Genomic DNA, 25,212 nt, shown 5'->3' with positions numbered 1-25,212 from the left:
GAAAACTGTCAAGTCATCATTCCTCTCCCTTTGAACTCGGAGGACTGAATAATTGACGCTGACAGGCAAACTGTTTCCTCAGTAAACTCCACGCAGCTCACTGCAGAGGGCACGGCCGAGTGTACACTGCACCAGGAGAGCATCATCAAAGATTTACCAGCTGGTTCTCCTCGAAAGCTCCGGGGGGAAACACACATACAATCTGATGGAAGCCTTTGAGGGATGTTCTCAATGCTAATCTGACCAAGCTCTGCAGTGTTTCTGGGTGCTAACATGGCCAAGTCTCATCAGGAGAGGTTCATTTCTTTTATGAAAGATGGGGGAAATGGTAACGTTGATAATGGCCAGGTGGTAAGATGTTACAATGAATGGATGTTTGAGTATGATGTATCCATTATGTGCTAGCTACATTATATTTATATGTTATTGTAAATCCGTCTTTTTCATTCTTCTCTTTGTCTGATTTGTGGATGGTTATGTAGTTATTTAAAGCATTTAAGTGTTTGTTTTGTTATGTACAATGCTGTAAAGTAACTAAGTACATTAACTCAAGTACTGTACTTTTTTAGATATACTTGTACTTTACTTGAGTATTTCATTTGTTTGCTACTTTCACTTCACTACATTTCAGAGGTTATTTGGTGTACCTTTACTCCACTACATGTATCTAATACCTTTAGTTGCTAGGACGATTTGGATTAATGATGGTAAATATAACCAACCCTTAAATCAGACTTTAGTTCACCTGGAGTAAATCAGCAGCTACCCTGCAGTATACAAAGCCATTCAAACTAGCTGCACCTTTACCAGCTCTGAGAACACTTTAATGATCAATCATTATAAAACATATCAGAGATATTATTCTGAAATGGACCAATCAAACAATGACTACTTTTACTGTCGCTACTTTCCAGCAGTGGCTCAGTCAGTAGGGGCTTGGACTGGGAATCGTAGGGTCGCCGGTTCAAGTCCCCGAACAGACTTGAAATATGGAAAGTGGACTGCTACTTGGAGAGGTCCCAGTTCACCTCCTAGGCCCTGCTGTGGTGCCCTTGAGCAAGCACCGGACACCTCCAATCCCCCCTCCCCATTGCTCCCCGGACGCTGCACAATAGGTGCCCACTGCTCCTAGTACTAGGGTTAAATGCAGAGGACCAATTTCACTGTGTGTGCTCTGCTGTGTGCATGTACAGTATGTGACAATAAAGAGGGTTTCATCCTCCGATTCTATTAAGTACATTTAGATGAGAATACATTTTGGAACATTTTGAATGCAGGACTTTTACTGTAACAGAGTATTCCTACACTCTGATACTTCTACTTTTACTCAAGTACAAGATCTGAGTACTTCTACTTTTACTCAAGTACAAGATCTGAGTACTTTTCCCACCTCTGGTTTTGTATGCCTTGTAAACTAATAATTTATTTAAAAACATTTTTACAAAAAATTAAAACACATGGGGAATAAAGCCACTTTTTTTGAAAACCAGCTAAAAAATGTGAAGTAATCATTCATCTAGAGCTGACTTATTGCTTGAAACTAAGACATTTTTGCTGTTCTATTTCTTCTGTTCATTACTACTACTGTCAATCGATTCAAACATATGAGTGTTAATCCCAATAATAATCTGTGATTAATTTAAAATGTGAAACTTGGCTGACAAAAGAGAAAAGTGGTAGTGCAGCAACCAAGACAGAGTCAGTGTTTCAAAAGGGTTTGATTTTACCCAAGTCAAAATCAACTTCCAAAAACAAAAGCTATGGTACCCGGGCCGCTAACTGACTTACATTAGAGCTAGCCTCAGCTCCCTCCATGTGCCACACCAACCTGAAACACTCTGTGCTTTGTCACCCTTGAGGTGAGAGTAGATCCACCTGGTAGGAATGCAGGTTCCTCTGACTACCCTGCCTCTCAGCCCCTTACAAATACTACTAGTATTTTGGGGAGAGATAAAACACACACACTGTTTTGTTACAAACAAATCTATGACAAACTGGTAAGAGAAATCAGAGGGATGTTTACTATATTATCACAAGATTTCTAAATTATTGTCATGAAGTTGGACAATTCTCTGACACTTAGCTAGAGCACTGACAAGCCGCTGTGATTCCCTCTGTCTAATGCTGCTTTAAATATTCTCTCTGCTGATATCATACTGCAGCTCTATTGGCTCCTACAGTGGTGACCACTATCTCACACTCCCGTGCAACTTTAAGAAACTGGCGCATGATTCAGCAAAATGCCTTTCCTCTGTTTTCAACAAATCTAAAGAATGTTCAGTTGTTATGGATTAGATGTGCCGTTACAGCGAAGTAGTGCTGGTACTTACTGATGTCCGGTGGTCTGCAACACATGTAGCCTTTGCCAAATCCTCTGTTTTCTTCACAGCCAATTCATTGTAAACTCTGGTCAATTTGTTTTGACGCGCCATGGTTTCAATCTTAATCCCGACCAATACTTGAACGTTCAGATCTCTTTTCATTACACAACACCTAGTTCTAACTTGGCAGCGTGACTGGGTGACAGGCTTTATAATAAGTGCCAATCATATACTATAGCTCTCCAGACTGCTGCATTGGATCCCAAAGAGTGTGCTGCAGCTCCAGGGATGCCCTGGGGATGGGCCAAGGATGCCAAAAGATGTGCTTATTTACATTTTTTATGGTATATTCCTCAACATTAAGAGCAATTACTTCAGCTACATTCACTACAGTACTATTAAAAGCCCTTATTATGGGGTTATAGGGTGGCTGTGGCTTCAGGGCAAAATGGGTTCCAATCCAAGGGTCATTGGTAGGTCCACATGTCGATTAAATCCCCAGTTTTCCTCTAGTCAACATGGCGAAGAGTCCTTAGGCAAGACACTTAACCTCAATTGCTCCCGAATGTCTACAGTACTGAAGTGTATGTTAGTGGCTTTGAAAAGAGCTGCAGCTAGATGACATGTAATGTAATGTACAATATTGTTGACATGACAGTTCATGTTTGCCAGTTGCCAGAGTGAAGCAAAGCCCTCTTTGGCACGTTTCAAAGTCCCAGAGCTATCCACAATTAACTTGCTCTGACAGTTGCCGTTTCTGATGGATATGCAGTGGATTATTTGAAGTTAATTGAATAATCATAAGGAGGAGCAAAGCAAAAAAAGAGTTTGATGCAGGTGGACAGCAACCGGCTTGAGAAGGCTGCACCAGGGTCCCGGTTTGTCTGTCGATCTACAGTTCACATTAATGTGAAATGTGAAAACAGCAACAGCCTCACATTGACCATTCATGAATTGCATTTCTTGTTAACCACATGGCACAAAAAAATGATATGTTCAGACTCTGGTTTTTCACTTTAAAGGTCAAAAGGTTGGTTGTGGCCCAGGAGGTGAATGGCTGCCCACCAATCAGAATTTTGTGGTTTGATCCTGAGACCCTGCTGTCAACATGTCAATGTGTCATTGGGCAAGTTCAAGCCCCCAGGAAGAGCGCCAGGCTTTGAAGCACATTTTGGCCAAATGTTGGTACTGCAACTTATATGTCAGTCATGTTAAGCCATCAGGCCCAAAAAGACGTTTCCCCATTGACTTACATTGGGAAAGAGCACAGTAAATCACAGTCTTATGTCTTTGCTAGGTAAGAAACTACACAGCATGAACACTTGAATAGTCCCTATTTAAATAAGTAGGTCCTAAAAGTTGTAAAATTAGCAGATTGGGGACTGGGTTTAGGGATAACACATGCTCAATCTGTCAAATGGATACGGAAGATAACCAGAAGATCCCAGGATGATCAGGCCATGCACACTGAGCAACTTTTATAAGAATGAAGGGGGTCCCACCTCCAACACTGTATCCAGTTCTCTTTATATATCCATGGGCAAGATACGTAACCCCAAATTGCCTAACCCTATCTCAAGTTAGCCCCTGATGGCATTGCCAATGGTGAGTGAATGTTAGTCTTCCCTAAACAGATGGCATGAACGTGTGAAAAACGGTGAATGCCGACTTGTATGTAAAAGCACTTTGACTAGAAAGACTACAAAGTGCTATATAAAAGGCAATCCATTTAGCAGGTCCCAGTTTGATAGAAATTGGAAATAGATTAGAAGATTTTATTTTAGATTTTAACAGTTCAGGTCTTTAAAAGACCCTAGATACGGGGCGACATGTCTACGCAGTAAAGAAGGGCTGGAAAGTGGAAACTGCTCTCACCTGAGACCGTAGAGAACAGTTCCATCAGGATGCAGTCTGATCATCCGGTTCTTCACTGTCACGCCATGAACAAAAGACTTCTTGTCATTAATGAAGTAGGTGTCAGGGACCCACAGCTGGTCCGCCACCCGGTTGTCCAGGGTTAGATTGAGAGGAATGCCGGTGTAGGAGAGCCGCTTGTCTCTCCACGACTGCTGGAAGTACATGGTGATGGTGTAGTCCTGTGGGAATGACAATAAAAGGAAGGTTAAACGTTGTTCATAAGCCATTAACTAACTTTTATTTATCCCAAATGGTTTTCTTTGACAACTTTCAAAGTGGCTTTTTGACCCTGAAGTACTGGGACTGCTGCCAGAAAGATTCTGAATGATATCCATCTGATCGAGACAAGATGTCAGGGCCAATAAAAAGAGATCTCTACGAGAAAAGGAATCACTCAAAAATGTTGCTTGCATTAATATTCAACAGACATCCTAATGTTCAGATATTGAAGTGTTGTTGAAAATGTAGGGAAAAAAAACACATACATACATATATAAAAAAGGGATGGGTTGTTAGCCATTAAAGTCCTATACTCCTTGGAGAGCATCAGAAACAAAACAAGCATGTTGTGAAGCTGTGTTAAACACGTTGTTAATGTTGTGGATTAAAACCAATTATGTGGTTAGATTTATAAAAGATCCTGGTTTTCGGTTAAAATAAGTGTGTTTGTTACAACACTTTGGATCTTATGCAAAGTAAAATAATTAAACGTTGACCTTTGGTTTGAAGATGAATTTTTTCCATAATATTTTATTTTAGAACAGTGGCCTCAAATTAACACATTTTTAAAGTAAAATTTAAGTTATGTTAACAAATATTTTGTAGGAATATAGATTGCTAAAATACAATGTTTGCATAAGTATTCAACAGAAGTCCTTTTGAGGACAAATTTAGTGTAAAATGTTCTGTCTGTACTCCCTGAAGAAATACAATCTTGATTTCTGGAAGCATTTCTGATTTAAGGAAGAAACAGATAAAAGGCCTTTAAAGACAAAACATTATTTTAATTTAAGGATCATATTTGTATTTTGTTCCTCTACTGGGACATGCCTCCATGCTTTAATGTTCAAAAAGCTCTTTATTTTTCTCATACTGCCTTTGCTACAGCACCTCTTTTCACCCTCTGTCTGAATCCAAAGCACAGTTTGCTCTGATTGGTTAGAGATGTCCGGCCCCTCCGCCTATCATGTACATTGTGTCTGAGTGCTAGACAAGTGCAAGTATAACATAGCGATGTCCTCATGTTCCGAAAATAAGCAAAGGAGTCAAATGGAGGCGTTTCAGGCAGGGGGCCGGGGAGTGTGTGGGAGAGAAACTCCCTCTAGAGGGAAAACAGGTATTTTAGTCTTTGCCGACCATTTACATGCACTAAATCCTATATAACACAAAAAGGGAAACCCCCAAAAGCAAAACAAGACCTCTTTAAGCAGTATGACAACTATGTGTGTGCTTTTCCAGTCCTTCCAAACCTCAAAGCGCTTACATCTCAGCATTCACACACATTCATACAGACGCAGAGGCTGCTAGACAAGGTGCCACCTGCTAAGAGACACATTCACACACATAAGGATACTTTTTTGTGAAAGACAAATAATGTGAGTGCACCATAACTCACAGTCTGGGTTGACAGAGAGCAGTCTGTTCCTTCTTTTCAGAAAATAAGTTGTTCCAGCCGCAGCACAGACTGCTGAGGTGGATAATGTTGTGTAACGTCACTTCTGATTAAGCAGTGTCACCAGCCTGTTCGCTCCAATTCTTTCCCATGCTCCTTAGAGAGCCGGAGCTCCCTCCTTCACCTGCCCTTCAGCGGCTCCTGTCACATCAGCGTCCTGCAGTCAGTGTTCCCCTCCTCTGACAGCTGTCTCCCGCACCACATGCTCCATCACAGCGAGCCCAATAATTCTTTAAAATGACTTGGAAAATGTCGATACTGTATGTTCAAACAGGTTTCACACTTGATAAGCTTAGCAAAAATGGCATTTCAAAATAGATGTATTGATCTGTAGCTGTACTGGAGCTCTGTTTTTCTCATAAAACTGTTAAAATCACAATTCATTTCAGTTTCTTTTTTTATCTTTACTGTATTGTAGTGTTATACTATGCTGTAGATATTGTAGTAAAAACAACACATATAAATCCCTAAAAGAGGGTATAGGTTGTTAGCCAGTGATGACCAATACTCGTTGGGGAGCACCACAAACAGACAGCGCATGCAGTGGAGCAGTCACTGTGTTCATTTTGTGGATGAAAAACCAAATTACATTGTTATGTGTGTAGAGGATCATGGTTATTGGTTGAAATAAGTATGTTTGTTTCATGACTTTGGTTTGTACGTTAGTTAGTATTATTCAAAGTTCACTTTTGGTTTCAAATGGGTCATGGCTGATAAGTTCAGGTACTACAGTCCAAAAATCCCCAATGCAAATAAAAAAAAAACATTTCCAAAGAGAATTGTCTCTAATATTTTATTTCAGAACAGTGGCCTTAAGATAACTATTTTACTTACTTATTACTATCCTGCAATAACTCATTGCAACTGGTTTTCCACTATTGGACCTTAGGGGGGTTCTAGGTGTTGTTGTATTTCCATCGTCATTAAGCTTGGATCACATACTAAAGCAGTGCAGAGCAGGAATCCAGTGGAGATCAGCCAGGGCCCAGTCCAATGGAGGATCACGAGCAGGCAATTTTAGATTACTGCTATTGTCTACGCATTTAATGAGTTGACAGTGAAAGGATGCTGCAGAAAAGTTAATCCAATGAACCTTACTGATGCAATTTGTGTACAGTAGAACCACTTCCATCCTTGTAACAGTATCTCTCACTTTATGAACATCCGGTGACTCATTATGGAAATAGGCCAAAACGTAGATAAATATGCTTACTATCTCCACTATAATCCTGACAAAAAAAGGATTGCTTTGTACCTTTTAGCTTAGCTACAAACCCCTTAAACAGCAACCGTCTAAAACATGTCATAATTACAATTTAAATCAGCATTGTATTATACCCACAGTAATGCTCAACGTTTGGTTAGGTTTATGCAGCAACATCATTTTGAGATGTTTAAGCAAAAGATCAAGGTAGGGTTAGAAAGTCACATGACATGGCTCCTAAAAATCAAATCAAGGCACCGACCCTAACCCTAGCCCTTACATTGCGCTTCAAACATTCAATTCCAACATTTTCTCCTCAACACCAGTCTGTAATTACTGTTTATATCACGCTAAGGTTGATCAGAACCCTGGTGGGTAGACTTTCAGATGAAAACAGAGAAGTGGGATTTTTTTTTTTTTAAATGTCATCATGCCGAAATCATCGGAGTGACAGGAACGTGATCCCCTTGATTTTAATTTCACTCTATTGACAGAATGAAATTTGTTTATATTATTAATATTTTGCTTACATATCTAACCTTTAACCCAGTCCATCACGTTGTCATTTCACTCTCTCTTTTCCCATAGCAAAGGTCTACCACCTTGGGGTATTGCTGCTATCTCTCTTAAGGAGGAGCTTATGTTTGTGGACATCTGGGAGTCCTTCTTATGGGGTGCGTAGGTCCCACTGGCGTACATTCTTTGGCCATTGTTTATTTGATTTGGCAAAGACCTTAGAATTTGTTTTTACTGCCAGTCAAATAACAGCAGAAATGTAAATGCAAATAGGGGAAGGCCATGACGTAGAGGGAAGATACCCAGATTGGTTGCTCATGCATACAATAAAGCATAAATGAGCTTCTTATTCACCAGCTCTATTGTTACTTATTCACATGCCAAATGAAGGTATGGCCAGACAGAAATTGTGGAAATCTGGTAATGTTTAAACATTTGAATCGATCCCTAAAGTTACATAACGTCAGTTTACTCCATGTAAGACCCCTGGCTGCCTTTGCTCGCATATTGATGTATCTGAGAACAAGTAAGAGACAAGGGCAGTTAGACAGAACAAGAATAAAGCTGAACGGGATGGGCACTGATGTTCAATATCTCAAGGTCACTGAGATATAACAGCACACTTAATGATACAGCAATCACAAACAAGATATTTAAAGTTGTATTAAATGTTGGAAATAACATGTCTTTATGTAGTGTCTAATAGCTCATAAAGGCCTTGAGGTTATTGTATTGAACTGCTCTTCAAAAAGCTTCAGTTGACTGCTGGTAACCTTTGGATGCAGCTGACAGGAGAATGTTGCATCACGGCTCTCTATCGAGCTAATCTGAGGAGCAAAGCTGCAGTTAAGATTCCACTCACAGCTTTCCTGCTTTCCAGCATCCGTTGCACTTTGTAAAGATGCTTAGGCATGCATTTTCAGACACGCTGGAGGGAAATGCAAACTTTCTTTAAAAAAAAAAGGCAATCAAGTACGTTAGGCCCATCTGAAACATTCGCCTCGGTGGTCACAACAGAAAAACAAAGACAAGGGTGGTTAAAGCTAATGGATACAGTCACCATTATAAGGCTCTTTGCCAGGTAAAACAGCTGAATGCTGTTGAGTGCAGCAACTTTATGGTGACAGTTGCATCAGTCTCAGTGGAAGTCAATACACTGTAATAAGCAGTTATTGATGGAAGTTAATATTTTCAAAACCATTTTTTTCAGAATTTGTAGGATTGTCAATCTTGTGGGCACTACAGTTGAGTTCAAGACATTCTTACTTTTAGAACATTTATTAAAATTACGAATGAACTTGATTTGTCAATAGCAGTAGCTTTAAAACATTGGACAATCTGACAGCTTTGGAGTACAGTTACAGGTTTTTCAAACAAGTGATGACCGATTGGCTAATTTATTAAGCACACCAATTGAAATAGAAGACAATAACTCGATCATTCCTTCAAAATAACAAAAAATTATATATATATATAATTTTTTTAATCTTGGAGTATCCAAAATTGTCTTCTCCTTAGATGAACAGGGACAAGGACAGGAGAGATGAACACTTTTTAAAATACCATGTAAACACTTAATACCATTTCTAATATTCAGTCACATTTATCTTGAATACCTGACCTTCAAAAAATAACAATGATTATCAAAAGAGACAGAAGATGTCATGAAGCAACACTTGTAACTCAGTTAGCATACCACTCAATACGTTTCCATCACACTTTGACAAAATAACTTAAGGCTATTTGTTCATCAAATCAGTGTTAAATTGCCATCTAAGCTAGCAGCTAGCGTGCAATGTCAAGATGCTAAACCCGTACACAGGGTTGTCCTTTTCAGTTTTGTCTGAAATTTGTCAGAATATCATGAGAACAGGCTATTCTGACATCACACCAAGTTAACTATTTTCAAAGCAATGGCCAAGTAACAAATAATTAAATACGGACCCCAACCACTTGCCAGATTGCCATCTAAGCTAGCAGATAGCTTGCAATGTCAAGATACTATCCACTTACACAGGGTTGATCTTTCAGTTTGGTCTGAAATTTGACAAAATAATGTGAGAACAGGCTTTTTGGTCAACAAATATCGAAGTGTTTTTAAAAAATAATAGTCAAGTGAGAAATACTTAAATACTGACCACATTGCTAAATTGCCATCTAAGCTAGCAGCTAGCTTGTAATGTCAAGATATTATCCCAATGACGTAGTCACGTTAAGTATACAGGTCCTGTCAGATAGCCTAGGTCCGTGCATATATGTAGCCTTTCTTTGTAATACTAACGGGTTACCGCGTTTAAGAACCGTTAAGCAGAACCACAATTATATATTTTTTTATGGGTACCCGGTACCCAGCATTTTGTATTAGGTTCTCATTTGGAACCGAGTTTCGGTTCCCAACCCTAATCCCAACACAGGGTCGCTATTTTCAGTTTTGCCTCAAATTTACCAAAAATACTGTGAGAACCGGCTATTGGTCATTACAACCAGTTGGATCTTTTTTAAACAATAGTGAAGTAAGAAATTCTAAAATACTGACCAGAATGCCCAATTGCCGTTTTAACTAACAGTTAGCTTGGAATGTCAAGATTCCTTGCTAGTACAGGGCTGATTTGTCGTTAATCCGTTTTCCATACCAGCAGTGACATTTTTAAAAAATCAACTCAACTGCTTATTTTATTTATTTTTGAGACTGTGACATTTATGTTTACGAGGCATAGTAAATATCCCCTGTGAGATTCAATAATAGAAAAAATGTCTCCTGTCACAAAAGCTGTGTCAGGGCTCTAGATCTAATATCTGTTTACAGTAACAGAAGACCAAATACCCAGCGCGCCCCCCTCTGTTTACAGCAGTAGAGCGTTGAGTAATAAAACAGACGGATTAGCCATTTAGCCCGCCACAGGACCTGTAAGCAGCTGATAATAAAGTGGAGATGACATCACGTCTCATGAGTCAGCAGTGGGAAAGAAGTGCTGCCTCATGAAGCTGGAAACACAGAATAGGAAGGAGTGGATGGGTTTTACAGTAGTGTTGGGGAAGAAGGCTGTTATTAGAAACAGAAGTTCGCCTCAGCTTCTGCTTTGCCATCAACGCTGTCTTTCTGCGGTAGAGCAATGGCTTTACATGAGCTGAATACCGTTATGTATATGAGCTGTGCTAAACCACAGAGAGAAGAGCTGTACTGCTGCACTGCACCCAACTGCATTCCAGGCACACAGGAGAACAGGGTCAGCAATGCCCTTGGTTTGTTTTCCGTCATCCCTCTAACAGCCTGTGTGGATGAGAGGCGATCTCTTCCGTGCTGCTTTACTACTTACTCTTTATTTCTCCATCTAGTCTGTATTTTTTCTGCAGAACATGGGCACCTAAGCCATGCTAACCCCACTGCAGTATGCTCCTGCCTGACCTAATTCTTCCCTTCCCAGTCATCTCTGGGTGCAGCTCGAAATACATCATAAGAAAGGGGGTGGGTTGGTTGGTGGTGTAACAGTGCAGTATTTCTGCAGCGTACCTCATTTTGTGATCTGATAAAAACTGAGACTGCACACAGTACTGCTGCATTTGACCATTTGATTTCATATAATGCTGCAGAAACATGCAGGTTATTTGCCTTCAAACAATCAAATGAATTTGTATAATGCAAAATTGCCCACTGGTGACGGGTGGTGAAATGTTACAAAGTACATTTACTCAGGTATTGTACAAGTACAATTTTGAGGTACTTAATCTATGTTTTTCCATTTTACGCTACTTTTTACTCCACTAGATTCATCTGACGACTTTAGTTATTTTACAGATTGAGATTATTAGCTAATACAAAATATAATCAACTAATAAATTAACATTGAAATAGTATTATAAGTTAAATGACCCAGCAGTTTACAAGTAATACAAATTAGCTCCAACTTTACCAGCTTTGATGAACATTAATAATCACAATCCAGAAATGTACTGCATATGACTCTGAAACATGTATTTTTACTTTTGGTAATTTAAATATAGTTTGATAATACTTTTGTTCTTTTAGCTAGAATGCAGGACATTTACTTGTAAAAGAGTCTTTAAAAATAAATAATAAACAAAATAAAAAAATTAACAAAGTACTTCCCACTTCCTTTCAGTTCTACATAGCTTTTTAGCCTCTTATAGCTAATCGTTTAGGTGTGATCCCACCGAGATGCATTGCTTCAAAAACAACTTGGCAAGGTGCGGGAAACCTGAGGACCAAGGCTGCATGCGCAACCAGGCAATCAAATCTGATCAAGCTAGAAAAAATGTGATTTCATAAGATGTCAAAAAACCTGAGAAAATGTGACAGCCCTGCTCTTCATCTCTCATTTCAGAGATGCCACCTCTGAACACTTGATCAAGTGGAGCTCTGTTAACCTGTCTAATGGCTCTATGTGTCTTGACAGGCTCACCAGTGTAATTCAGAGAAGTTAAAAGGCCAAACTAAATACTCCTAAATGGGGAGTAGACCCCTAGACTGTTAACCCTGTAAAGCCCAAATATAGAAAAACATTAGAATTTTTTTTTTTTTTTACCTTTCTGATGTTGTTGTAGGAAACCTCTGGTGCAAAAATGAAAGTTTTCACATTTTTGTAAGTTTTTAGGGAGATTTTGTAAAATTGAAATGTAAAATTAAATAAATCAAAATAAAATGTGATGAATGTATTCCACAATAAGTAATTATGCACATGTTCTAGACATTGTAATATTACAAAAACAAATATTTGAAGCATTTTAATTACTTGAATCTGACAAATCCAAATCCAATGAAACAAAGAGATGTTGCTTGGTTTTGAGATTTGGAGGTTTTGTGAGTTTATGGCCCTAAACGGCGGGAACTAAGGCATTTACTGCCCGATAAGATTGTAAGGCTGAACAAAAGGACCTTTTGACTATGTAAAAGTAATCTTTTTAAAAAATCACACACGGCTGCTGTGCCCTTACTAGAAGTGGCAATCGCCGCTAGCTAGCTAACAATGTAACTGTTTGGGGTACCAAATCCTTACAAACTGCTGAATTAGCCAAATAAAATGAACAAGGGCCTCTTTTCGACAACCTTATAGTAGTATGTTTATTAAATTATGATTGCGGCTTAGGTTATTCAACAGTGTCCACGTCTATCAAAAGTACAATAGATATTTACATATAATGAAAATACAGTACTATAGTAAACTCTGATATCGATTAAAATGTGGACGTTGTTCATCTGTTTTATCAGAAAGTTGTTTCCATTATAATGTCATATGATTCTTTTTTAATTAGGATTACTGCATCATAAGGGATGAACAGATTTCCAGTGTTAACTTCATAATCACACAAATAATGACAGCTGGCTTGATATTTCACAAGAACACACATGCTGAAACTCTGCTGTGTGCTACCAATCAGGCCATTCACTGTTCCAAACCAACCAGCATGCTCCCTCCCCTTGTTTCCATGCCAACCACAGCACACACTTCATGCAGGTATAATGGAAGTCAAGGCATTAATGAACACAAGGACAAGTAACGACACCGACCACCAAATAAAAGGTAAACAAGGGAAAACTCAGGTTGATATTCTGCAAATATCACAAATACAATTCTATTCTACTGCATTGTATGGGGTGGAGGCCGATTTAGAGACGGATAAATGTGACCACTAAGGGGGAGTGAGGTAGAATTTTCATAATATGTGTGTACCAAGCGTTTAATGATGAACCATTACATTACTGTCTCTATTCGTTTTTGTACGTCTCCTTATAGTCTGAAAATACCATGTGCATGCTCAAGGTACAAGCAGATATTACAAGGCTAAGTTGAATGCTCTATTCTGATTGGTCAATTTGGGCATTTCAGAGGTTGTTAATTCTCGCTAACAAACCGTTGCAAAGGAAAACAGACCGTTGCTAAGGAGAATCAAGAGATCAACAGTCATATCAATCAACAGAAAGAATTTGGGTAAATATAACGGAAAACAAACACCAAGACCGACAGGAAGTAAAAACTAACAGGAACAGCAGAAGCAGACAGACAGGAAGTAAAAACTAACAGGAACAGCAGAAGCAGACAGACAGGAAGTAAAAACTAACAGGAACAGCAGAAGCAGACAGACAGGAAGTAAAAACTAACAGGAACAGCAGAAGCAGACAGACAGGAAGTAAACAATACCATTAACACAGCATGGATCCTGGCATTGTTTTAAAACAGGGTAATGAAAAAGAAAATGAGAACAGACATTATCCCTTACTTATTGAATTAGAGGCCTCTATTTACTGCACGTACCTGTTCTAATGTGGAACATTCTAGTTAGAATAATGCAAAAAGACTGTACAAAATGGTACCAGGACTGATGGAAAACCACTCTCAAGCATTCACAAGCTAGCAACCAGCAGTTATAAAGATTGATTAAACTAATTACCACTAATTTACACAACTGTCAGACCCATTGCTACTTTGTAATTGTGTTAGTTGGCTGCCTGTGTATTGCACCAATAGATGTTGATGAGACTACAGGCAATGTGTGCATTTTCATTAACAGCTGATGAGTAGCTTATTGCTTGTGTGCTGAAGCTATCGATTGATTTCGGCAGCAGCAAGCTTCTTCTAGCCTCGGGGACGGTGTTCTCTATCAGAAGAAGTGTCATTAAGGCACATTTTTACAAGGCTTAGATGATTACTCGATTGCAGTCATTTCAACCAATAAAACATTTAAAAATCACAATTGTTTTTCAGTCTATCCATCAGAAAAACACTGAGGAAAACTTTTAGAATTTTCTTATATTTCTGGAGAACGCAATACTTTTGATTCATGATGGCTTAACCGTCCCCAGTAAAGAAAAGAAAGAGAACAAGGACAAGAAAATTGTCAAAACAGAAGGAAAGACGTGAAAATACAGAGCATGGATGAAAGAGAAATCAGCAGAAAAAGCTAGAAAGGAAGTAAAACCTAAGGGAACAGCAGAAGAAGGCAGACAGGAAGTAAAAACTAAAAGGAACAAAGTATGTACTCTGGCATTGTTTAAAGACCGGTTAATGGAAATGGGGTTTTAGAATATTTAAGAAAATAATATCCTTGGAAACATGATACTTCATGTTTAATTTAGCAGAATTATCTCCACATATGAACATCTCAATTATGATTTTTTTCAAGCATAAACTCAATCACCAAAATCTAACCTTATGCTTTAATTGTACCACATCACCACTGATAAGCTAAACCTGGGACTTGTCTTGGGTTTTGTGGAGTTTAGGAGACATGTAAGCACTTGTTAACAACTTCAGTTTTGAAGAAACATATAAGCTTCTGAGATTTACCAGTGGGGTATTTCCTGACATAATTAATGTGAGAAAAAAACGTGAAAATATCTTAGCTTGGGTTAACCACAGACCCTATTTCAGACATCTAACCAAAAACACGTGGAAAACAAATGTCTCTGTGAACGGAGTGGTTTGTGAATTAATTGCCAACCCATTTTCTACTTAATCTTTATTGTTGTTAATTACGTGTGTGGTGGTACAAATTGTCTGTTTCATTGTTGTTGTGTTTTTGTAAGGGTTCAGGGGGTGTGTTTGGGTGACACCACCAGCAGCATGTTCTGTTATGTCACGCGTTGAAGTCAGAAGCACGGCTTCACAGTGTTCTCGGGTTTCCCATGTTCTGTGAAGGAGTGCAGCCTGGCTGTGGGGGAGGTAGTGGGCCATGGCAGCATGAAATCTGCCGCCTGGATGAACAGCGGGGTGGTTATGTGTGTTGATAGCGTGGATAAATGAACCGAGTAGTGAAGGCCGGAATTGTTGTTAACAAGATGTTCGTTTCTGTGTCTCTATTTACGACTCCCGCTACTAAAGCAACCGTCTCAAACATCCCACTGTTCACCCAGGACGATGTTTTACAGATGGAGCTGTCAAGACATGGAGCTGTCGTATACTGTGGGACTGCGCACTAAATTCAGCTCTTTGTCTCTCTTGTTGAACTCCAGTCTCATGGTAGACAAGTCTAATTATATTGTGTTTGTTCATTCTAGGAGACTAAAGTGCTTTTTGGTTGTAGGAAGGAAGGGCGCATTGTGAGAGCCTGCCTTGAGAAGAGCTAAACATAAGCAATAATATCAAGTTTAAATACAATTAATAGGTCCAATTTAATATTATTACTTTCAACTGACCTAATACAGTAATGTGAAATCTGTTGACAATATACATTTAATGAAAGTCAACATTTCAGTTTTGTTCAGTGCAAATCTAAAGCGGTACACATCCTTACAACACCTACTCACATACATACCCTACACACAACCATCAGTGCTGTTCTGAAACAACAGCGAGGATTAGTCACATATATCTTGGGAAATCATTTTGTGGGAGTGCTATTTTTCTATAGAAACATCAAACGTATACAATACATACATTATATCAAAATAAACTACTAACCACATGTGATGAGGGGATGAGGTTCAGATGGAGGATGGGCGGAGGCGGTCAGGTGTGGGGAATGCGGAGGTAAGGCAGGAGGGTTGGTTTGCAGGGGAGGAACTCTGGGAGCAGGGAAGGAATAAGGAGGCGGATACAGAGCCGGTGTGAAGAAGGGAAAGGAGGGAAAGTATGTGTGAATTATAATGATGAGATGAAGATGGTGAATGGTAAATAGACATTCATTTTTATACCTCTTTTCCAGTCTTTGTGAACCCTCAAAGCGCTTTTACACAAGTCAGCATTCACACACATTCATACAGAGGAGGAGGAGGTTGTCATACAAAGGAAGACAAACATTCACAAACTCACATCCTGTTGGCCATCAGGAGCATTTTTTGGTTGAAGATCTTGCCATAGAATACAATAGCTGGGGCTGTGGATCGAATCATCAACCGTCTTATTGGACGATAATTGACCCATAGCCACAGCTAAGGAAGTGTAAATGGATTTTTCAATCTATAAAAGTACTGATGAGAGTTTTCTTGTTTTTGTTTTTTCTAGAAAAGTGACCTAGAGAGGTCTTATTCTGCTCATTTTCAGGTTCATATTAGTATTTAGTGTCTCTACTGGGACATGTCTCCATGCTTTAATGTTCAAAAAGCTCTTTATTTTTCTCATACTGCCTGTGCTGCAGCACCTCTTTTCACCCTCTGTCTGAAACCAGAGCCCAGTCTGCTCTGATTGGTTAGCTGGCCGGCTCTGTTGTGATTGGTCAACCACTTAGAGATGTGTCGGAAAAACACCCCCTCTTAGCCTATCATGTACAATATGTTGTACCACTAGCCAATTGAAGCATGAATGTTACATAGTGATGTCACTATGTTCTGGAAGTAAACAACTAGTCTAACGGAGGAATTTCAGATATAACCCACTATAGGAAAGGGAAAACCCTCTGTTTTAAAAAAAATATTTTTGGGGGGCTTTTTACCTTTAATCGGATAGGACATTGGAGAGTGACAGGAAAGTGGGAGAGAGAGTCGGGTGGGATCTGTAAAAGACCACGGGTGGGAATCGAACCCGGGTCGCCGGTGTACAGTGCAGGTGCCCCAGCCAGTTGCGCCACGGCCGGGGCCAGGGAAAACCCTGAAAGTGCGTACAGTCGGATGGTAAAGAATTTGAAGGCTTTGTGCAGCTCATGAACTACACATTTACAAACAAAGCCCTTGTATGTGCAAATCTACTCTTATTCTATGCAATAAAAACATTCTGATTGTGATAAGCCATGTCCCTACAGAGCACAGAACCTCTTGTGTTTGTAGTGAATGCTGGGATAGTCTGGGTTTGAGATCCACAGTAAACAATAACAATGCATCTCTGGACATGAATGCTAGAGATACATTCCGTGCATCATCAGACAGAAACGATGCCACAGCTGATCAGTTAGCATGCTGAGAGAAGGAGCCGGACCTCAGCGAGCGAGCATAAAAACCTCATGTCGCATCACTGTCCCTTTAACTCACCGGCTGCTCTGCTCCTGACAGCACAGCATGTCTGATGACTAAGGCCAGGACGGGCCTGACAATGATCTGAAATCTCCCTGTAATCTGTTCACTAACTGCCAAGTAAAGTAAAACTTCACAGGCATACAGGCGCTGTCTGCTGGCTTCACGTCAATGTCAGGGACAAGGTCACTTGATTTGTCACGTTGAGACATGAGAAATGTCCTCAGGGGGAGCTGAAGCAGGTCACTTCTTCCACCTGGCTCTATGTCCATACACAACAAGAAGAAGGCTAACATGCACAGGAATAAGGAAACACTGGTGTCCAAAGAAGTTACACTGCCGGATAGATAGATCTGTTATGGATATTCATGGTCTCCAGACGATGAATCCTAAGTATTATTATAAGATTGATATAGTGCCACACTGAATTATTCTCCCACTCTGTACAAGATAAAATAAATGACAGTATTGTAATTAAATTTGCTGTGGTCATTCAGGGTCTTCAGAGGATGTATCATCTATTTTTAAAGCCACAATCATTTCTCTTGCCACAATTTGTACTTGCACTCCGGACCTTGGCTATCATGGCTTTATATTATGGCTGATATAATGAGGTCACTCATGCTTCCAGATGATGAACCCTTTCCATAACACTTTCCTCTTATTCTACCCCAAGGCTAAAACATTTTACTTTATATTACAAATGGATAGGCAGATTATCATGAACTTTACAGAGCATACTCATTCAACTAAGGGGATAAACCATTTATTACCACATTTCATATTGTGAAATTACATAAACATGCAGTCTGAGGGCTACAGAGTAACTTTAGGCTTTAGTTGTTTACTACAATTTTTATAACTTTCAGAAATACAAGAAGAAATAAAATGGAGGTAAAGAGCTGTGAAATAGGGACAGGGTATGACCAAATTCTATTTTGTGATAACAACCAAATCAAATTCAAGGCTATATCTTTATGCCATTCACCACATTTATATAGCAACAAATAACTGTTTGTTTTGTAAAGATAGTGGAGTCATGACAGTTAGATCTGTGAGTCAAACTGTCGTTGTTTGGACTGCTAGCCCTGTTAGCACCATTACCTTCTGGCATTGTTCGCTGCTACAAACCGGCTCAGCCAGCTTCATATGGAGAGCTGCATGCAGGGAATCTTGAAATTGACATTTAACCTCTCTAATCGTTTTTGCAGAAACTTTTCATTCACAAACTCTGCTCTCTCCGTGCTCGGAAACAATGTCCTTGTTCGATCAAAAGGCACAGTGTGATAGATTAAGAACAGATCAACACTTGCATCACATATACACCATGTTATACACATTTTCAACTACACAGATTTGGTACCTTTGGTCTTGGTTGGTAACTTTGGCTTGCATCCTGGGTGTTTTACTCTTATTTTGTTCTGTTCAGTCTCCCATTAGTGGTTAAAACTGATTGCAGCTGACCTTGAGCAAGAGGCGGGTTACCCTGGACAAGTGGCCAGTCCATCACAGGGCTTATCAATATGACAACCTGCATTATGAATCATTGTTATGTCTGGGCTGGGGGGAAACACTTTCAGGCCTGTGGCCCAACAGAAATATATTATGTCATATCATCTGTCTGCTTTGTATTTTCAATCTATCAGTCTTTATTTATGTAGCTCATTTTAGACGGAGAAAGTATCCCAATGTGCCGCACATGGTTGAGGGACAAACAGAGCCGAGTCCGACGTAGACGACCAACAGCTTCTCAAGGTAATCCAAACAAGAGCATTACAATAGTAAAACCCACAGTTTCTGAAAAAAAGGCTATTGTTTTTCTGTACCGGCCTGAAAGAGAAACTGTGCAGCGATAAAAAAAGATACGTTACATTCCTAATTTTCAATGCCATTCTCAATTTCTGTGGCTTATACTTCCCTGCACAGTATTTAATGCAGTATGACAGTAATTTGTCATGACTAACTACGCCATTTGCATTTCTAGCTTTATTATAGCTTTACTATAGCTTTACTATAGGACGACATTCAGTGATAATGACTAATATGTCCTTGAGTCAGGGAGTGGGATGTTTAGGCTAATAGTAGAAACAGAAAAATTAGTATGATCTGATAGGGGTTTTATTGAGAGAACGGACCTAGAGGGTAGAACAGTATGGTGATGTAGTGCTGTATGGGTAATTGCATTGAAGGTACTGTAAAGCAAACCTCTGTTGGAATGGATCCAATATTTTTTAAAGAGAGAATCAGAAGATATAAAAACAGTTTTTTTTAAAGTTCAGAAGGAGGTTAATAATCTGCACTCAGACTTGTGATGGGTTATGTCATCTTACGCCACATACTGTATGCCTTAATTGTTTTAATAGAGGTTGAGAGAGAGGGCAGTGGATCCAGAAGTTAATTCAGGATGACAGGGGCTGTGTCTTCAGGAAAATAAAGATGGGATTGTGTTTAAGTGGGGGGAGGTTTTTGGCAAGAAGACAGCATTAGTCCGGCGGGGGAAAACATTTTTTGAGGCTCAGCTCGAGGAAAAGCTCCTGACCATGTGATGACCGCTGCTTTCAGCATCCTTTTACATTTTCCTTCACCGTTGGGGGAGTAACGAGCTGCTTTCAATTCGAGCCACTGGTGGAGCAGGCCCAGTGGTCCCTAGAATGCTCACAGTTTAGGGACTCTTCCCTAATGCTATTATCCCTGATAAACCATTTTGGACATTTGGGCTTTAATACATTTGACACTATTTTATCTATTTGAGCATATAATCCTGTTTTGGTTTGTCTGTAGATATTTTTCCTATGGTGAGTTATACGCCTGTTTCCTTTCTGAAGTAGGGAATAAAAACCATTACAATTGGCATTGAGTCCACAGTGTAAAGTGCTAAACCAATTGAAATCCTAGAATGTGGATCATTACCTGCTGCAGTGGACCTGGGTTCAATTCAACATGGGGACCATTTCATCTTTACCCCTCTGTATCCCCCTATTACATCCAAAACATGATCTTAGACTTAAAATCCTCAATTAAAGCAGCCGCTCATCTATTTCCCCATTGTGTCTATGTGTCAGTCATAAAGCAGACATGACTATGACCTCATTTCCTGGCAGTGTTCAGTGTGGCCAGCTGTAGCAACACGTTTACTTTTGGCATCCACTGACAGTTTTCATTTGGGCTAAGATAAGTTTGGTCCTCCATCTCTGCAGGCCGCCCTGGGGACATCACAAAAGCTCACTCTGCTGTCAGTAACAGATAGCTAAAATTACTTTTATGAGAGCCGCTGTTGAGGAAAGACAGCAAAACGTAGGGGAGGTTCTGGATATCATCTGTTATGGATGGGCAGCTGCCACTGAGTCTAATCCCAATGCCAAAGCAGATAATAGATTGTTCAGCCCATGCTATATGTGCTATATGCTATGTCATGCCATTTAACTTACCTCTCAAAAATATCCAAGGATACAAAGATTGGGTTTCATCTGCTAAGAAACCACTTTATATATTTCTGACAACATTGCCAAGTGCAAGTACTTTGAGGAGAAAAAGTCTTGAAGACCGGAAATAGAGCCCTGTGGGATGCCAGAAGTAATGTCTGTGTACTCTGAGGAAAACTAAAACTGCAATTTAAGCAACGTTGTGGAAAAGATGTCTTAATCGTACAAGGACGATGCATAAAAATACATCATACTCAAAAAGCAAAATAGATTATTTTTCTTATAAAAACGGATCACAACACAGGATAGGAAGCGATATAATGTTATTGGTTTTGAGGAGAGTCTTTAAATAAGTGAATAAATCCCAACTTGTATTCGGTGTTTAACCTAGATTTTCTTAGCCTTTACCCAACCATTGTGTCATTACAAAATCACAAGAAGGCATACATAATAAAAAAAGTGTGGTTGACAAGAGTTTTACATATTTCCGATTACTTAATTTATCACTAAAACTGTAAAATGTTAATGTAGTTTTGAGAGTTTCTGCCCACAGGCCTTCATCTGTCTCCAAATGAATCACGCAGAAGGCAAATCAACATTACCTTCATTTATCACTTGTAATGTAATAAACACAACTCCAAATGAATTCTAACGTCCCTCTCTCTCTGCTGGAAGTGTAAACATATCAATACTTTCTGTATGTTATAAGATCATTCAGGCTTTTAGTTTAGCTTGGCTCCTGCTCAAGTGGCATCTTGTGCCAAGAGTTTCTATTAAACGGAGCAGTAACAAGCCCCCCCTCCCCTGTCCCAGATTTCATTGAGATGCATAGTCAGATAAGGCCCTATGGTCCAATCAGTGACCAATAAACAGAACTGGATAACACAGTCCAATTAAGCTAGTCAAGCTTCAAAATGATTCCAATCCGATATTCTTCACCTAGACTCACAATGACTAAACATTATTAACCCAAAGAGTGAACCACCACTGAGCATCTCATCATACAGATCTCTGCTTGCCTTTGAGACAAAGAGAAGGAAGATTTATAGACTTTAAGATTCCTCATATACCGATGCTACGGCTAACCTAGCTTGTTTTGGGCACTGCTCCGGACTAAATCTTAGCGAGATACTTTTAATGGATAGAACCATCAATCCTGATTGGTCAAACAGATGTGACATTAGATAAAAACAAGGAGGACAACAACAAACACAGTGAACACCATTGTGAAGTCTTTAAAACTATGCTACACAACAATTGCACTGTGTCTCAATTTGGATACTTAGTACAACTTAATACACTGTGAACACTTTTTCTGGGTGTGAATTTTTACTGTGTAATGTTCTAAAATTGAACACTGCTGCTGTGCCCTCAACAGACGTGATGATTGCCACTGTTAGCTAGATGGCAACATTAGCATTCACAGCAGCAATTCATTACAGACTGATTAACCCAGTAACAATTAACGGTGGCTTTTCAAAACCAGTATTGTGGTACATTTAATAAAAGAGAACAGAAATGCTTGTATAACTTGTATTTGTAGTGCTTCGTTAACCGGTCCAAGTTCAATCGCCACTAGTTGCGCCACTTACGTTCAAAGCCAAGATGGCAGATGGCAGTCCTTAATTGGGAGAAGTGTCAAGTGTTTCACTCAGTTTTTTGACCATTTTGAGTGTAATATTCAGGTATTCATTGATCATTTTGCCATCCATAGCATTGGGATGCATGTATGCACTGAATACAGAATAGCAAGTAAAGAAAAGTATTGGTGTTTTCAGTGCCCAGATGATTGAGGAAATTAATTAGCCCTTGTTAGTAATATATTGCCTTAAACAGGAAATTAAAACAACAAACAAAGATATGACAGTTTGCTTAGCAACAGCGGTTGAAATGTACATGATCAGTTTATGAATCCCTCCTGCAGACACTCTGTCTCACTGCTACAACACACAGATGCTTTGTATTCACCTTGGCAGCGCTGCATTGCATTAAGTGGTCAAATCATATTCTGCAGGCGCTCCGAATGGCTTCTTCCTCCCGTTGACTCACTGACAGCCGTTATGTAATAACTGCACTAAGGCCCCAAAACGGCCAAAGCATGCACACAGACGTCTTATTCTGTCTGGCCCCCACACACCTACCACCACTAGCTGCTCTGACAACGGGCTCACACAGCTGCAGATGGAATCCCTGAACAGCTCCTCTCTGTCTCTCAAATTTAAATTAGCTTTATTGGCATATCGAAAACACAGCATTGCCAAACCACATTGTACAAGGCAGTAAATGTCTTATATTAATAATATGTCATTTAAAATCTAGGAAAAGCGCTGAACTGATGGATATCATCAACCAAATCTAAATTCACAAAAGCTTTATTTGCATTAACATATAAAAAACCACAGTATTGGCAAAGCACACTGCTCCCACTCTCTCCCTCATCTCCTTTCTCTCTGTGTACTACTTGAGGCATACGGATTGGCTTTGACACATTGCGGCTCTCTCCATGGTGCTGGAAAAAAAGGAGGGAGGGGGGCTCTTTTTCTTTTTTAGTTTCCTCCAGGAGCGGCGCTGCACCAAGCTCAGAGCCGAGCCGGTCTCCCCTCCTCCCTCCCTCTCTCTCTGATAGAAACTGTGCCTCACTGCAGAGGATGTGGCAGCAGCAAACTTACCATGTTGACTTCAGACACCATGTCAATGCTGGCGATGTCTATGCTCATGCCGACATCCACAGGGGCGCCTGTTGGAGAGAGCAGAGGAGTGAGCACCACGGGAAAACGCTGCAGCATATCATGTCTGCACGGGAGCCCACACAGTGGTGGTGGTGTGTGTGTGTGTGGGGGGGGGGACTCTTACCTCCAAAATCAGGCCGCAGACGGATGTCATAGCCCTTCAGCAGCTTGTCCACGGTGGCTTTAACATAGGACATGTTGCTGGGCTCGTTTGCACTGAGGACAGAAAGCTCATTTTAATTTTCTATCTAATGAAATAAAAGGCATTATGATTGTTGGATCAGATCTCACCTCTGCGCCCCGCTCACTACTGTCACCAGCAGCGAAAAGCAGCAGCAGACCCCCCAGCCCCAAACCCCGCGCACCACAGCGGTCCACATCCTGCCAAACACTTTCACACAAACACCTCAGGGACGCAACTTAGGCTGCAAGATTCCAACAGCAACGCATGCGCGGCGGTTTATCCACATCCACGCGTCATTGGCGTGAGAAAATGTAGCCAGGATAAAAAAAGAAAGAATAAAAAAACAGCCTATAGGTAGTTCACTTGAGGAGTTGAGGTTGGTGCATGAGGCGGCACATGGATTCTCCCCGCGTTCAGCGTCCTGCAGCACGCACAGCTGATCTGCCGCATGCGCGTCTCCCGGCTGCCGCTCACTTCGAAGACGTTAAATAATGAGCAGCAGTGAGCGGCTGCACGGTCACCTTTAGTAAGCCGGGGGAAAAAGAGAGAGAGGGCGAGAGGGAGGGGGTACTGGAGAGAGGCGTCATGTAACACAAGCACGTCTGAGGAGCTGCGCCAGGAAGCGCATCCCGTTCAGTTGGCGTCACGGGCTGCACACCAACTTAATTAATTGTTTTAAATCCCAGAAAATGCATTAAAAAAAGCAACGCACGGCTAAGTGATGGGAGAGGAGATAAGACACGCTGCATGGAGGCTGAAATGGATTCTGTTCCGGCTGCAGGGCTGAAGGGAATATAGAATCCTGCATATAAGCAGTCATTTACTTGTACTTATACAATCTTGTCATTATTTTTACTTTAGTGTTTTTATGTTATGCTACTTTATACTTCTACTCCACAACATCTGTTTACTGCACTATATTTTACACAGTAACTTACTACTTTTTTTTACAAATAAAACCCCATGATGTGCAGATATGACGTTAAACATTACTGTACTCCTAAAGTACCCAGTATTTTGAAAAGTAAAATTGGTTAAACATTGACAAACATTCAATCACATGCATTTTAAAGTGATAATAAACAGAATAATGTATTTGTATATATAGGTTATACTCTGAAAAGAGACACTGTGCATAATGAGTAATTATAGTGATGTCACTATATTGAGGAAGTAAATAAAGGGGTCCAATGGAGGCATTTCAGGCAGGGATTATTTTAGCCTTTGAAGACCATTTACATGCACAAAAACCTATAGAACACACTCCAGGAAAGGGACAACCCCTAAAAAGCAGAATAGAGCCTGTTTAATTACTGCATAAACATGTTGTGTTGATATAATGTGAA

The 25,212-nt window shown here is 40.0% G+C and overlaps 1 protein-coding gene across 1 annotated transcript in view; it reads right to left on the bottom strand.

Annotated features, from left to right (window-relative positions):
* Nucleotides 1–24,410, bottom strand: part of gabrb1 (gamma-aminobutyric acid type A receptor subunit beta1) — a 56,664-nt gene extending 32,254 nt beyond the window's left edge. The window contains exons 1-4 of the mRNA XM_063909574.1: nt 23,974–24,410; nt 23,807–23,898; nt 23,623–23,690; nt 4,197–4,417 (exon numbers count right to left, since the gene is read on the bottom strand). Coding sequence (XP_063765644.1) covers nt 4,197–4,417; nt 23,623–23,690; nt 23,807–23,898; nt 23,974–24,062 — 470 coding nt within the window. The 5' untranslated portion in view covers nt 24,063–24,410. The remainder of the gene's footprint in view (nt 1–4,196; nt 4,418–23,622; nt 23,691–23,806; nt 23,899–23,973) is intronic.
* Nucleotides 24,411–25,212: the final 802 nt, after the last annotated feature.

Source organism: Eleginops maclovinus, chromosome 19, assembly GCF_036324505.1.
Source record: "Eleginops maclovinus isolate JMC-PN-2008 ecotype Puerto Natales chromosome 19, JC_Emac_rtc_rv5, whole genome shotgun sequence".
Lineage (NCBI taxonomy): Eukaryota > Metazoa > Chordata > Actinopteri > Perciformes > Eleginopidae > Eleginops > Eleginops maclovinus.
Note: the sequence above shows the minus strand (reverse complement) of the source record. Positions and strands in the feature narration are given on the sequence as shown.